The sequence below is a fragment of the Miniopterus natalensis genome, chromosome 17 (genome assembly GCF_054644295.1).
Source record: "Miniopterus natalensis isolate mMinNat1 chromosome 17, mMinNat1.hap1, whole genome shotgun sequence".
Taxonomy (NCBI): Eukaryota; Metazoa; Chordata; class Mammalia; order Chiroptera; family Miniopteridae; genus Miniopterus; species Miniopterus natalensis.
Genome location: NC_142097.1, coordinates 12,047,128 through 12,061,853, shown reverse-complemented (window position 1 = coordinate 12,061,853; position 14,726 = coordinate 12,047,128). Strand labels below are relative to the sequence as shown.

General features: G+C 53.3%; 1 protein-coding gene across 1 annotated transcript; it reads left to right on the top strand.

The window, feature by feature from the left end:
* The first annotated feature begins 4,921 nt into the window (after positions 1 to 4,921).
* Positions 4,922 to 14,020, top strand: AIPL1 (AIP like 1 HSP90 co-chaperone). Its single transcript, XM_087826537.1, has 6 exons — positions 4,922 to 5,070; positions 5,657 to 5,836; positions 11,537 to 11,725; positions 12,663 to 12,839; positions 12,956 to 13,097; positions 13,818 to 14,020. The coding sequence occupies exons 1-6, from the start codon at positions 4,975 to 4,977 to the stop codon at positions 14,018 to 14,020; spliced, it is 987 nt and encodes a 328-aa protein (XP_087682663.1). The 5' UTR covers positions 4,922 to 4,974.
* The last annotated feature ends 706 nt before the right edge of the window (positions 14,021 to 14,726 follow it).

The following is a 14,726-nucleotide window of genomic DNA, read 5'->3' as shown; positions in this document are numbered from 1 at the left end:
CATTCATCCCTCTGGACCCCCGCGGGGCTGGGCTCCGCCTGACGCCGCCTGACCCTTTGTATCTGCGGGTCCCGCCCGCAACGCCGCGGGAACCCGCCCGTGGACGCCCGCGGGCCCCCGCGCCACCTCCCGGAGCCTAGCCCCGGGCCACCCGGGTCCCTCCACGGACTGAAGAGGGCTGGTCTTACGGGGCGGCGCGGGGCGGGGGACCCCGCCCATTCTGCCTGGAGGTCCCAGTGGATTTGTCACCAAGAACTCGGGGCCTGAGTTCCCGTGGAGGTTTTGTTTCAAACTTCCCTGTGGACCCTCTGCCTTCCTGAGACAGCACCGCGCTTCGGCGTTCCCCACATTCTGCCCCTCAAAACCCGTCCTGAAAGGGGGGACAGGTGCGAGATACCTCCCCTCCCTCCTCCAGTTAAGCACTGCCTTCACCCCAGCTCACTGACCCCTTCCCTCCCTTCCCTTAGCATCCAAAAGATGCTAAAATGAGCTAAACTATACCGTTCAGAAAGCCCCCCTCCCCCCCTTTACCGGACCTCAACGCCGCGCTGGCTACCCCACCCCTCAGTTTTCTTAGTTATCACCTGGTCTCCCCCACTCCTCGCCCATGGGCCCCGTGAAGCTCTGCCCTTAGCCTCCTCTGCATCTCTGGCTGATCACACCCACTTCTCTGGCCTCAGCTACACCCCCTATTCCCCCCCCCACCGTGGGATGGTGAGAACCATAAACACATAAGGGGCAAGTAACTCACTACGCACCAAGTACCTGTGTTCGGAGCACTTTATATAATGAACCCATCTGACCCTCCTTGCAGCTTCCAGCTAGTAGGTAGAGGGCCAAGGATACACACTCTGCTAGCCTGGGGCCAGGGTCCCGGGGCCTCCCCACCACACCACACTGCCTCTTCTCAGCCCGCACCTCTCCCAGGCAGGGTATTTAACCACGTCCTGGACACCCAGCTCCTCCGGGGCACCGCAGGCAGCTTAAACCAAAGCCCCAACAAATATCACCCCCGCCTCTCCCAGCCCCCCTTCCCCTTCCTCATGTCTCCTCGCTCCGGTCTTTCCAAACACCTACTGGTGTCTGAAAGATTAAATACTGTGCTAAAAATGGGCCACTGCCCTGGCAGGTGGGGCTCAGTGGGCTGGCACTAAACGGAGCCAGTTGGATTCCAGGTCAGAGCACATGCCCCGGTTGTGGGCTAGATCCCCAGTAGGTGGCATGCAGGAGACAGCCGATCGATGTTCCTCTATCATATCAATGTTTCTCCCTCTTTCCCTCTCCCTTCCTCTCTCTGTAAAAATCAATAAAAATATTAGAAAAGAAAAGGGCCACGAAGTCAATGAAACGGATGCATCTTTACCCCAAATGGAGCTCAAATCTAGTGTGTGGGGGAGACAGACATTCATGAAGCAAGCTATCGATAACCAATTAATCAAAGAAAATTATGACACAAAAATTATGTCATTTAAAGCTGAGACCTAGAGAATGAGTTAACCAAGCAAAGGATGTGTGTGCTTGAGTGTGTGAGTGTGGGCTAGAGTGTGTGTTTGAGTATGTGCTTTGTGAGTGTGTGCTTTGAGTGTGTGTTTGTGCAAGGGGGGTCTCCTTGCACAGGGAATATCATGTTAACGGGACCAGTATCCAGCACACACATACAACTGAAGCACGTTTCCTGAAACAATACTTGACTATGTGAGATGTCCTTGGATATTTTATTTATTTTATTTTTTAAAATGCTGGTGACAGCTCATTACATTGATTTTACAGTGACTCACCGCTCTAGTTGGCCTGCTCCTCTTGTTTCCCTAGACGAGCTGTTTCCCCAGCATCAGAAGTGTTTGTTCCCAAGCCTGTTTGTGCCACTAGTATTTCTTATTGTAATTAAGGAATTTAATTCATGCCTTTTACCAATAAAATATGAGCGGAGGGGAGCAAGAATTGTTATTTTTAGGAAAACTAAGCTGAAAGTGTGGGAAAGACTAGTGGGAGTGAAACACTTGGGAACCAGTCTCTCAGATTGGAGTGACTGCCACAATTGTCTGTCAGCACCTGTCACAACGCCTGGCACTTCATGGTCATCCATACAACAGCTTAGCTCTGTCCAGCCCTTACCTTGGCATGTGAGTGTGCCAAGTGCGTTTCTTTATTCTTTCTTAATCCTCGTGGCAGCTCTCTGATGTAGTTACTGCCTTTATTCCCATTACAGATGACAAAGCTGAGATTCAGATGGGTGATGTATCTTGCTCAGGATGGGACGAGTCAGAGCGGAAACTTAGACCCTGAGCATCTGACTCTAACACCTGGATTGTCACACGGTCGCCTCGGACACCAGGAAGGAGTAAGCGGACACCCTCCCTGCCTGGGGTTTTTCACCCCCTTCCCTCACAGCCCCAACTGGCAGGCGAAGTGAAGGAAGAGCAGTTTCCATGGCAACGAGCAAAGGAGGGAGAAACAGTTTCTTCTGAATGAAAAGCTCTTTCCTGCTGCCTCATGGGTGAGGGGAGGTAAAGGGGGGGCGGGGGGGGCACACCTGCATACGGTACTGTGGCTATGGGGTTAGGGGGACAAAGCGAGGGGATGAGCCCATGCCGGCGGCCAGAGCACGGCCAGGTCCCAGGACCAGGGAAGGCTGAGCGAGGCCCAGAGGGCAGGAGTCTGAGGGCAGGAGCCAGGAGCTGCAGGGCCCCTTGGCGGGAAAGGAGCTTAGAATTTATCCTGAGGGCAGTGGGGGGCCCCTGCTGAATTTGAAGAGGGGAGCAGGGTCACTGGAGTTGCATTTTAATGAAGTCCACTGGGGGGCTAGTTTGGGGGCCTGTCTGGAGGCCGAGGCCTGAGTACTTCATTTGTCTCAGCAGTGGAACGGAAAGCACTGGCGACACCTTCAACACCCCCTTCCCCTCATGCCCCCCACCTCCCACCCCTGCCACCCAGGGGCCGATCTATCAGTTCCACCTCCTTTGGGCAACTCTGCAACCCTGGTGTGTGCCCTTCGACCCTTCTACAGAGGGAAGCAATTGAAACAGTGGGACAGGACTGGATCTTTTTCCTCCACTCTGAATTATATCATGGGCAGAAAAATGCTAAAAACGTGAAGCTTTGTATGATGAATTCTGATAAAGCAAACACCCATGTGACTGTCATCCAGGTGAAGAAACGAAACATGGCCTGGACCCCAGAGCAGCCCTGCCTCTGCTGTGTGTCCCCCGCTCTCCCTCCTCCAGCCCTGGGCTTTATGGTAATCAATTTTATTTTTTCTTTGTACTTTTTCATCTAAATATTAGTCTGACCTCCTGTGCACACAGACAGGTTAGGTTGCTGTGTGGTTGGAGAAAGGATGGGACAGAAGAGGAGGACCACCCTGATTCCCTGCCCCCAGACATGACCGGAGCTGGGCCCTCAGGAAGGGGGGGCTCTGAGCACTCAGGGAGGGGTCCTGGAGGGGCCTGACTTGCTGCCCCAGTTTGGGTTTCTGGACCAGTTGGCCCAGGCTGACCCCCCTCTATGCCAACCGCTCCTCATGGAAGACTCTCAGGGGTGCTGGGTTTTGGGGTCCCATTCACTGCTCAAGGGAGGCCTCTCAGCTTCCAGGAGAGGAAGGCAGGAAAGACTGATTTTCCCTTTTCAGTTGGGAAAATGGAATTAAGGATAGGAGATGCCTAAGGCCGCAAGGTCAGGAAATAAGAGGCGGGATCAGCCCTTTAAGCGCAGCCCTGTCTGGCTCCTCCAGCATTCTCATCTCTCCCCGAGGCAGGGTCCTGTGTCCCCTCTGTAGGAAAGGAGTCAGGGTCCTGTGTCCCCTCTGTAGGAAAGGAGTCAGGGTCCTGTGTCCCCTCTGTAGGAAAGGAGTCAGGGTCCTGTGTCCCCTCTGTAGGAAAGGAGTCAGGGTCCTGTGTCCCCTCTGTAGGAAAGGAGTCAGGGTCCTGTGTCCCCTCTGTAGGAAAGGAGTCAGGGTCCTGTGTCCCCTCTGTAGGAAAGGAGTCAGGGTCCTGTGTCCCCTCTGTAGGAAAGGAGTCAGGGTCCTGTGTCCCCTCTGTAGGAAAGGAGTCAGGGTCCTGTGTCCCCTCTCTAGGAAAGGAGTCAGAGGTCCCGAAGAGAGAGGTTTTGTGCTGCTCAGAATCCTCACCGCCCTTGGGACCTTGGAAAGCCCAGGCACACCAATGTGAACTTGCCACGGGGTGGCGCCAAACACCAAGCCTTCACAGGATTTTTCACTTTAGACCAGAAAGGGCATCCCGGATGCTCTGAAAAAGCTCTGCCTGGGTTCCAGGGTCTGGAGCAGTGACCCTCCAAAGAGGATGGGAGAGCCCCACTGCCCCCAGCCAGGCCTTGTAGGGGAGACTGGACTGGGGCTGGGGAGGGCTCCTCAGCTTTCTCCAAGGTGCCCCCTTCTCATATCCCGTTTTAGTGTTCTCCGGAGCTAGAAACCTGCCCATCTTCCTTCCCTCCACAATGTCACACCCTCCTGTGGGTGGATAGAGGAAATAGGAGAGGGAAGGCAGGGACCACAAGGGCCACAGAGCCCCGGCCTGGGGTTCAAAGGGACTAAGAGTCCCTTTCTCTTCTGGACCCCTGACTCCTTTCCCAGACTGAGAGTCTGAGACCAGGGCCAGCCCCGGGGGCCAGGCAGGACAGAGGGGCTCCGGGTTGGCCTTCCCTCCTTTTCTCCTGCGGTGGCCTGAGGCCTCTCTCCCTGAGGTGGGCAGAAGCAAAGCTGATGCAATAATGTCAGGCAGGGGCCTCGAGTCCTGGAGAAGCCATGGGTGGGTGATGGGGCAGAAAGCTAGGTTGCTGGGAGTGGCCCTGATGAGCAGCCTTGGGCCAGCTTGGGGCACTACTGAGCCTCACTTCTCTAATTCACACCCCGCCCTGCAGGGCAAATCCTCAGCCTGGGTGCCTCCCCTCCCCCCCCCCCAAGATTATCTCCTCCTGGACTGGACAGCTCCCTCCACCCAGCTCCCTCCACTCAGAGCCATGGACGCTGCTCTGCTCCTGAATGTGGAAGGGATCAAGAAAACCATTCTGCACGGGGGCGCTGGGGAGCTCCCAGACTTCATCACCGGATCACGAGTGAGTGGCCTCAGCCCCCCAGACCAGATGGGGGCCCCCACGGCAGCCTCTGCGCTCCCACTGGGCCACACGGCCCTGCAGAAGGGTTTCAGCTTTGCCAAAAACTGGCCGGCCAGGCCCTTCCTGGAGTTATCAACCCCAAGGCATCTGGGAAACTGTGAATTGGTGTCTAGTCACGGGGCATTTTTGATACTTTGCAAATTATATTGCAGGATGGGATGGGGGAAGGGCTTTGGGAATTTTCTGGAGCCCCAAATATTGAGGGAGAAAGAAGGGCCCTCAGGGGTCATGGTGTTTGGCCACAAATCTCTGGTGGGCTTCTCTAGGTGAAGGAGTGGCTGGGTCTGTGGCCTCAGACCTAGGGCTTATTTAAGGAGGGACATCGAGACCCACAGAGCTGTCAAGTGTGGGACGGGTCGTTTAGGAGGGAGTGCAGGCAGGGCGGGGGTGCGGTGGGGTCTGAGGCATCTGATTGGGGTTGGGTGAGCCGGCCCTTGAGGACAGCCCTGAGAGCCGGTGATGGTGGGGTGCCTCCTGCTGGGCCTTGGGAGGTGTCTAGACCAGGGTCCACTCTCTCGGGCACCAGGTGACCTTTCATTTCCGCACCGTGAAATGCGATGAGGAGCGGACGGTGATTGATGACAGCAAGCGGGTGGGCCAGCCCATGCACATTGTCATCGGGAACATGTTCAAGCTGGAGGTCTGGGAAATCCTGCTGACGTCCATGCGGGTCAGCGAGGTGGCCGAGTTCTGGTGCGACACCATCGTAAGTAGGCCGTGCTGGCCCACTCCCTGTGTTGATTTCTGCAAGGCCCAGCCACCCACCCTGCAGGCTGCTGGGTTTCAGGAAAGTGGGGATAGAACAAAACTCACTCCCTGCCACTGTAAAGACGGAGATGGCTTCATTCCAAAGAACAAGGCCCTGAAGTGACAGTCAGTATAGCGGCTGGCTGGTGGGATGGGGGAGCAGGGCCATGCCCCCCAGGCTGAGTCTGCCCACCCCACAGTCCTCACTTTTACAGGGTTATTAGATCCTGGACACTTTTGGCCCTTGGTCACTTTTCTGCCCTCCTCCCCACTTTTATCAACATTGCAAAATTGGTTTCACATTTATGGCACTCTTGTCACTCACCCACACAAGTTAGTCTCCTTGCTCTGTGGCTCAGATAGAAATGGCAAAACTCACTGATCTTTAAACACACATTTCTTATGGAAACTTTCAAACATATAGAAAAGTTGGCAAAAGGATACTGAACTCCCAAGAACCCATCATCCAGTGCCAGCTGCCATCACCCCGCGGCCAGTCTCGCTTCATCTCCCCCCACCCATTTCCCTTCCTCATCCCATATGGTTAAAGCGCATCATTTCATCTTTAAATACTGCGCTTATATCTCTAAAAAGAAGGTTATAAAAACATAGCCTCAATATTCTTATTACATCTTCTAAAACCCCCAATAATTCCTTAATGCCAACTACTCTCCAGTCACTGTTCAGAATTCTCCAGTTGGGGCCTCATTTGCTCTTTACGGTTGATTTGTTCATATCAGGATCCAGACAAAGTCCATGCATAGAGCTTTGTTGATATGTCTCTCAAGTCTCTTTTTAAAAATATGTTTTTATTGATTTTAGAGAGAGAGGAAGGGAGAAGGAGAGAGAGAGAAACATCGATGTGAAAGAAACATCTATAGGCTGCTTCCTGCGTGTCCTCTACTGAGGACTGAGCCCACAACCCGGACTTGTGCCCTGATCGGGAATTGAACTCGCGACCTTTTAGTGCATGGGATGACACTCAGCCAACTGAGCCACCCAGCCAGTGCTCTGAGGTCTCTTTTAATCTATGGATACTCTTCCCTCTTTTCCCCCTTTACATGGATTTGTTGGAGGAACAGGGTCACTCTACCTGTAGTTCTCATATTCTGATTTTGTTGGTTGCTTTGCCATGGAATAATTGTCTAAGATGGTCTTCTACTGGCACGTATTTTCTAGAAATAGTGCTGTGTGCTTCGCACTGGGAGGTACTCCGTGTCTGCTGTCTGTCTTCTTGTGATGGTAGGACTGATTGATGGGTTCAGCTGCTGACAGCTTGATCCAGCCATTACAAAGCTCCCCTTTGACTGTCACCTCCTGGATTTAGCATGGTGGATGCCCAGACTCATTATTTCACCAGGATCACTGACCTTGCAAACAATCAGTTTAGGCCCTAGCCAGTTTGGCTCAGTGGTTGGAGCATTGGCCCTCAGACTGAAGGGTCTCGGGTTCAGTTCTGGTCAAGGGCCTGCACCACCGTTGCAGGCTTGATGCCCCGGCCCTGTCGGGGCCCATGCGGGAGGCCACCAATCGATGTGTCTCTCTCACATCGATGTTCCTCTCTCTCTCTCCCCACCCTTCCACTCTCTAAAAAGCAATCCTCAGACAAGGATTACAAAAACAAAAAAGCAATTTGAGAGAGACAGAGCCGAATTTGAACTCTGCTCTGTCTTTATTAGTTGTGTGACTCTGGGGAAGTCCTTTCTCCCTTCTGGAAATCTCATTATTCATTTATAAATAAAGAAATTCCTATGTTAAGGGGCTGTTGTAGGGATTACAAGATACGATGTATACCAGGGCTAATCATCGAATGGGGCAATTGAAAAGTAGGAGCGATTATACTGAACTAGAACATTTTTAGAGACTAACTCCCCCATTTCACTGATGAGGAAACTTAAGGCTCAGAGAAGGAAAGTAACTTGCTCTGGGTGGAACAGTAAGGGACAGAATCAGGGTGGGGTCGCTGGTCCCTTCACTCCTTATCTGTGCCTTTGTCCTGACAGCGCCTAATAGAGTCAGGCCGCAGTGCCGTCCTCTGCAACTAGGGGATCATTTCTTCAGATATTAGTTTAATATTTTCCCCTCGTACCACTAGCCCCTGTTAGTCTTCATTCTGATGTTTTAAATTTTTAAAAAGATCTTTTATTTTTAACAAGCCGAGTCTTCAGAAAATTGGCTTCTTTGTGGTTTCAGTTTTAAATGCTGCGTCTTGACTTTGCTGACAACGAGGAGCTCCTGCGCTTTTTCAACATTTATGTGCCTGTGATCTCGGCCAGATGTTAGAGGCGTGGCCACCACAGGGCCCCCTCTCCTGTGCATATTTACTAATACAGGGCAGCTGAGGCACAGAAGGCTGCCAGGAGGTCCGTGATTGGTTGATTGATTTGTTGTTTGCAAAACCGCAAGCTGCTGTCATTCCTGCAATGTAGGTGTGACTCTATAATTCCTGTGGTGTCTGTGTTTTTTTGGCCACATTGATAGTCATATGAATGCACTGCCCATCTCACAGGCTGGGAACTTTAAGACCACATTGACTTGGTTTTTATAGTAGCACCCCCTCCCCCAGCTCTTCTGAGCCCACAGCTGCCATGACTGTGCACACACGGCGGACAGACACACACCTCTTCCTGAGTCATATACCTATTTGCACACCCACCTTTTATCCACCCTTCTATCCATCCACCCAGGTATCAATTCATCCGTCCCTTCTTTCAACCATTATTATTCATAATCTAGTCTTTCATCACTAAGCATCCACCCATCATCTATGTATGTATGTATGTATGATCTATCTATCTATCTATCATCTATCATCTATCTATCTATCTATCTATCTATCTATCTATCTATCTATCTATCTATCTATCTATCTATCTATCTATCTATCTATCATCTATCTATCTATCTATCTATCATCTATCTATCATCTATCTATCTATCTATCTATCTATCTATCATCTATCTATCTATCTATCTATCTATCTATCTATCTATCTATCTATCTATCATCTATCATCTATCTATCTATCTAACTATCATCTATCTATCTATCTATCTATCTATCTATCTATCATCTATCTATCTATCTATCTATCTATCTATCTATCTATCTATCTATCTGTCTGTCTGTCTGTCTGTCTATCTATCTATCTATCTATCTATCTATCTATCTATCTATCTATCATCTATCTATCTAGAAAATAGTCACTGAGCACTGGATTTGTGCTGTTCTGGGTGTTAGGAATAAAACAGGCAAAGTCCCTGGCCTTCAAGGAACTTGAATTCTGAAGGAGGAGCAGACACCTGAGCAAATACAGTGCAGGGCAGCGAGTGCCAAGGCATAATTCAGCAAGGGCAGAGTGCTTTAGGGCTGCAGGAGAGGGGCAACTAACTGCTCTGGGGCCTTAGGGGGACTTCCTCAAGAAGATTACATGGAGTTGGGTCTTGAAGGATGAATAGGAGTTCACCAGGTTTAAAAGTGGGATGAGAGGCAGCACCCAGGCCGGGGAGTGTGAAAAGGCATGGCAGGTTTCATTTAGTTGGCCTCTCTCTTTTATGGGGCATCTCTTCACTTCAAAATCTAGTTTTGGAAAGACTAAGCAGTCAGTGGGGCAAGGATGTCTGTTTGACAAAGGACTTAAGAGGCCTGGTTTTTCCACAGCAGTTCCTGGTCATCACTCCCTGCAGAACCCTTTTCTTGGACAGTCCTCCCTGGATCACCTTGAAGTTTAGGTCTTTGCAGGAGCAGGGGCCTCCCTCCCTCCCCTCCCCTCATCCAGAGGGGCTCAGGGAGCTTCCCTCACTGTTCCCCCCTGGCTCCCACCCCTTAGGGAGGATGCTGGTCTCTATGAGGGAATTTTTCCTGGTGCCGTCTTAACCCCCCAGCTCCCACTGGACCCGTACTGTGTGAAAGGGGCAGGCCTAGTGGAGCCGGATGTTCTGAGTTTTTGAAACAAGCCAGACGCCTTCATTAGCATGTAAACTCTCTCAATGCTTAAATGTTGGCAATGAAATAGCAAAAACCCTCACAATATGAGGGATGAAACATTCAGTTTGGGAGCTGAATAAGGCCTATAGCATGTCAGTGTGCGGCCTCAGTGCAAATATAGCCCCTCAGACAGAGCCAGGCTTTGTCCCTGAGCCCCAGGGAGGGGCAGTGGTCCTGGTGCTCTCTGCCTGTCACAGTCCCGTGGGCTGAGTGAGTCCCAGGCCTGGAGTCTAGCTCCACAGAGTCTCTTGTGACTCTGGCTGCCCCGCTGGCCTGCAGAGTGGCACAGAGTTGGGGTCTCCACCCTCCTTCCTCCCTCTGTGGTGCTGCCCTGTGGGGGTGGGATTCTGGAACTCTGCCCCCTCTCTGACCTTTATCTTCTTTCCTGAGATTTGATGCCACTCTTTTGGTGGCATCCCATAGCCCAGTATGCTGACCGGGCCCTGGCAGTGCTTGGGCAGCAGGTGTCCAGTGGGACAAGGCCTTTGAGGTCATGGCCGAAATGCCATCTGACCTTGGGGTCCACAGCTCACAGGTGACTTGCTGGCAGTAGGATCCTACAAACTGGGGCTGCTGTGTCCAGGCTGAGAGGCCTCCTCCCTGCAGCAAGCTGATCCTGGGGCCTCTCCCTCCCACAGTCCAGCCCTAATCCCAACAGGCTTAACCGCCATCTGGCCACCTCTCTCACAGGAAAGCCGAGGGCATTCAGGGCTGATCCCTGCTGGTGGGGGCAGGGAGGGGGTGACCTTCATCCTCATGCTGGTGCCTCGGAGGCCGAGTTGAACCTTTTCTGCCCCTTAAATTCCCAACGGTATGCCTTTACTGGGGTTGCCACATGGGAGCCTGAGATGGGCCGTGTCAGGGAGAAGGGCTCTCAGAGACCATGTGGAGCTTTCCAGCTCACAGATGGGGCAGCTGAGGTCCAGCATGGCACAGGCCTGGTTTTCCCAGGCTTCCTCTACCTCCCAGGTGGCAATCCCAGCTCCCCCAGCTGGCTGAGCCTGTGGTGAGCCGGACCTGTATCTGCACCATCTAATTTATTCCTACAACCGCCCTACTACTGGGCAGGTGCAACCTGGGGGGACTGGAGCTCTGGGCTGGGGTGACCTGGGCTCACTGCTAATCAGAGCACTGCCAGGAAGCTGACCCAACCCTCTTGGACCCCAGAGCCCAGCTCCTCCCACTGCTCTCCTCACTTCCCTCCCTGTGAGTGAGTCACAGGCTTGATGGACTCAGGGTGTCCTTGGGAGGGGAACTCATTAGAGTTGACCATAGGGGCCAGCCAGAGGCAGCGGGGCATCGTGGCCACAGCATGGCCTCTGGAGCTGGGCTTGAATCACTGCTCTGTCATTTCCCAGCTGTGTGACCTTAAGCAAGTTGCTTAATCTTTCTGGGCTCTAGTTTCTTCATCTGTAAAAGGTGGTTAATAGTGGTGCCTCCCTTGTTGGGTTACCTTAAAGACTGGAGGAGCTAACAGGTGTACAGTGCTTTGCCTGCACAGTTCCCCCCAGCTATTAGTGGGGGGGTCTTGGGGGCAATAGGTGGCCATAGCCACAGGGCAGGTATAGAGGGGCAGCAGGGTACTGCTGGGGGGCTCAAAGTGGGGGCTCTGTGAGGCCCAGCTAGCTCTGAGCGGAGGGCCCCAATGCCAGCCGCCTGTCTTTCCCACAGCACACGGGGGTCTACCCCATCCTGTCCCGGAGCTTGCGGCAGATGGCCCAGGGCAAGGACCCCACCGAGTGGCACGTGCACACGTGTGGGCTGGCCAACATGTTCGCCTACCACACGCTGGGCTACGAGGACCTGGACGAGCTGCAGAAGGAGCCGCAGCCCCTGATCTTCATAATCGAGCTGCTGCAGGTGGGGCCTGGGGGTGGGAGGTGGGGGGAAGGGCTGTCCCAGCATCAGAGAGCGACAGGGGTCAGTGGGCACCATGGGAGCCTGACCCCACTGCTCACTGGCCATCACTCAGAAAGGGTTCATAAACCACAGGAGAACTGGAAATTGAACACCTTCCCCCTTTCCAAAAAAGGTACTTTGCCTTTTCTAAGGGAAAAGCTCATTGGGACCAATTTTTTAAAAATGTCATCTGTTTTCATTTTGGGGATGTTTTACTTCTATGGGTCCTTTACTTCCATGTTTGTCTTCAAAATTTAGAATTCTGCCTGCATCCCAGTCCCTGTGGCTTGTGGGTTCAGACCAGATTTTGCCGCATTGGGAGAGGCAGGGTGGGGCCAGCTGTACCCCCACCCCAGCGCCTGGCAGCCCATGTCTATGGGTGGTGGGAGGGAGTCAAGCCGGGGGCAGGACTTGGCTCGAGGGCTTAGGACCAGGGCTGAGGCTCGGCCCAAGGATACAGGGGTGAGTGCGAATGAGGGAACTGCTCCCCACAGGCCCGTCTGAGCAGTCGCGGTGTGTGCACTGCACAGGGCATCGAGTCTAAGGCACTCATTATGAAGTATAGTTGTTCCTCTATGACGACAGTTTCCAGCTGATGGCAATACTGAGTGTTGTTCTAGTGCCTTGAACAATATGGCAACTTTCTGAACATTGGCAGTGAAGTGCGTTGACCAACAGGTGCCTCTCCCTGATTTGCAGGAAAGCGCCGATTTAGGGCGGGCCCTGGGCCTGTCACTTCTTCCCCCTGTTTGTATGTGTTTGATCAGCAAGCATGACTTCGCCGGGGGGCCTCCCTGTGGAAAATGCAGAGCCGGCTTCAGGGAGCGTGCTGGGGTCCCTACCTGCCCGGGTGCAGGCACTGGGGCCCCACCTCGCTGACCTGCAGCTCTTGGGCCAGGTGGAGGCCCCGAGCGAGTACCAGAGGGAGACCTGGAGCCTGAGCAACGCGGAGAAGATGCAGGCGGTGCCCATCCTACACGGGGAAGGAAACCGGCTCTTCAAGCTGGGCCGCTACGAGGAGGCCTCCGCCAAGTACCAGGAAGCCATCGTCTGCCTGAGAAACCTGCAGACCAAGGTGGGAGGCTGCCTGCCAGCCATGGGGGGCGGGGGAGCCCTGCCCGGGCCAGGGCCGTGGGGGAAAGGGTGTCACCCAGCAGCCTGAGCTCACAGCAGCCCTTTCTCCGCGGGCAGGAGAAGCCCTGGGAGGCACCGTGGCTGAAGCTGGAGAAGATACTCAACACCCTTACCCTCAATTACTGCCAGTGCCTGCTGAAGAGGGAGGAGTACTACGAGGTGCTGGAGCACACCAGTGACATCCTCCGGCACCACCCAGGTGGGTGGCGGGCGGGTGCTGGCGGGGTCAGGGCCCGCCCAGGCTGCAGTCACCGGCAGGGACCTCCGTGCACCCTTCAGATGCCTGACCTGCCGCCGCCCAGCAGCTCCCCAGGCCTGCACCCGGTCCGCAGGGGATGGATGAGCAGCGCTTGCTGCAGAGACATTTTATTTGAATGCGCATTAGGACAAATATATAGGTCGCTCCCAACCCCGTGCTTGTGCGGAGAGGTAAACAGGCTTTTTAGAAAAGGGGCCATCCATATAGAGAACGCTGTTAAGTAAACACCGGTGTCTGCGATGCACAGACATGTCGGTGTCTCATGTTGTATGTGAAGATGGTGTTCCAACCCGCAGGAACATCAGACACTCACTGAGCGCCAGGAACTAAATTCTCTGCATTTGTCCTGTCATTTATCGGTAATAGCCTTACAGGCTAGATGCAGGGATGGGGCCTGACGTGTACACAACTGGGGAGCCTCTGTAAGAAAAAGAATAGAAAGTTATGATATAAAATTAGTCACGAGGCCTTGGGAGGGTCTGCACAGGGAGTGGGGGGTCACATCTGCTATAAAGATCATCTTCCCCATTTTACAGGCTCGGGGGGTGCAGAGAAGGTAAGGGTCATGGTCAAGGTGAAGGGTTTTGTGAGCCAGTAAGGACCAGCAGGCGGGGCTGCCTCTGGGCCTGGGAGGCCAGTCCAGCTCTACCCTCCCCGCAGGCACCGTGAAGGCCTACTACGTGCGGGCCCGGGCCCATGCCGAGGTGTGGAATGAGGCGGAGGCCAAGGCAGACCTGGAGAAGGTGCTGGAGCTGGAGCCGGCCATGCGGAGAGCGGTGCAGCGGGAGCTGCGGCTGCTGGAGAGCCGCCTGGCGGAGACGCGGGAGGAGGAGCGGCTGCGCTGCCGGCACATGCTGGGCTAGGCCTGTCCTGCCCCCGCCCCTCCAGGGCACCCGCCACGGCCAGCAGGTGGCCTGGCCGTTCTTGGTTCAGCTGGCCAGGGTTTTGGTGTCACTTTTTATTGTTTTCAATTAATTTTTAAAATCAAAATAATACGTACCCAAGGTAAAAATGAAACCCCCAAATGGATTATGAATAAAAGTGAAGTTTCCTGTCCTGCGTTTCTTATTTTTAAGCCCAGAGCCAGGGGTTTGACCCTATTTTTTACTCTTTTGGTAGTTTTCTCTATCTCCAAATAATATGTTTAAATCACAATTTATGCACATGTCATTTTACCCCATGTCACTGAAAAATGAATTTAATGCTTTGATGTTTCTCACCCCTTCCTTCCCTTCTCCTGATTTTGGATAGTTATAGTTTTGGTTCTTTGCTTGGTTCTTTTTATAATTGTGTCCACTTCTTCCAGAACTCTCTATGGAATCCCATTGACTCTCTTCTGTGTAGATGGAGGGTGGCAGCCCCTGGGAGCCTCTCCCTCCCCCCATTTCCCACCTGCTCCTCCTAAGAGTCTGACGTACCTTTGCTTTTCCTCCCTTGGGGCTGTGAACAGCTGTGCTCTGCCTGTGACCAGGCCTCAACCTTCTGTGCTCTGCCCAGATGTTGACTCTAACATCTGAAAATCAATAAACGGTGTTTACAGGAAACAGCCACGTGAGGTGGTTCCCTGCG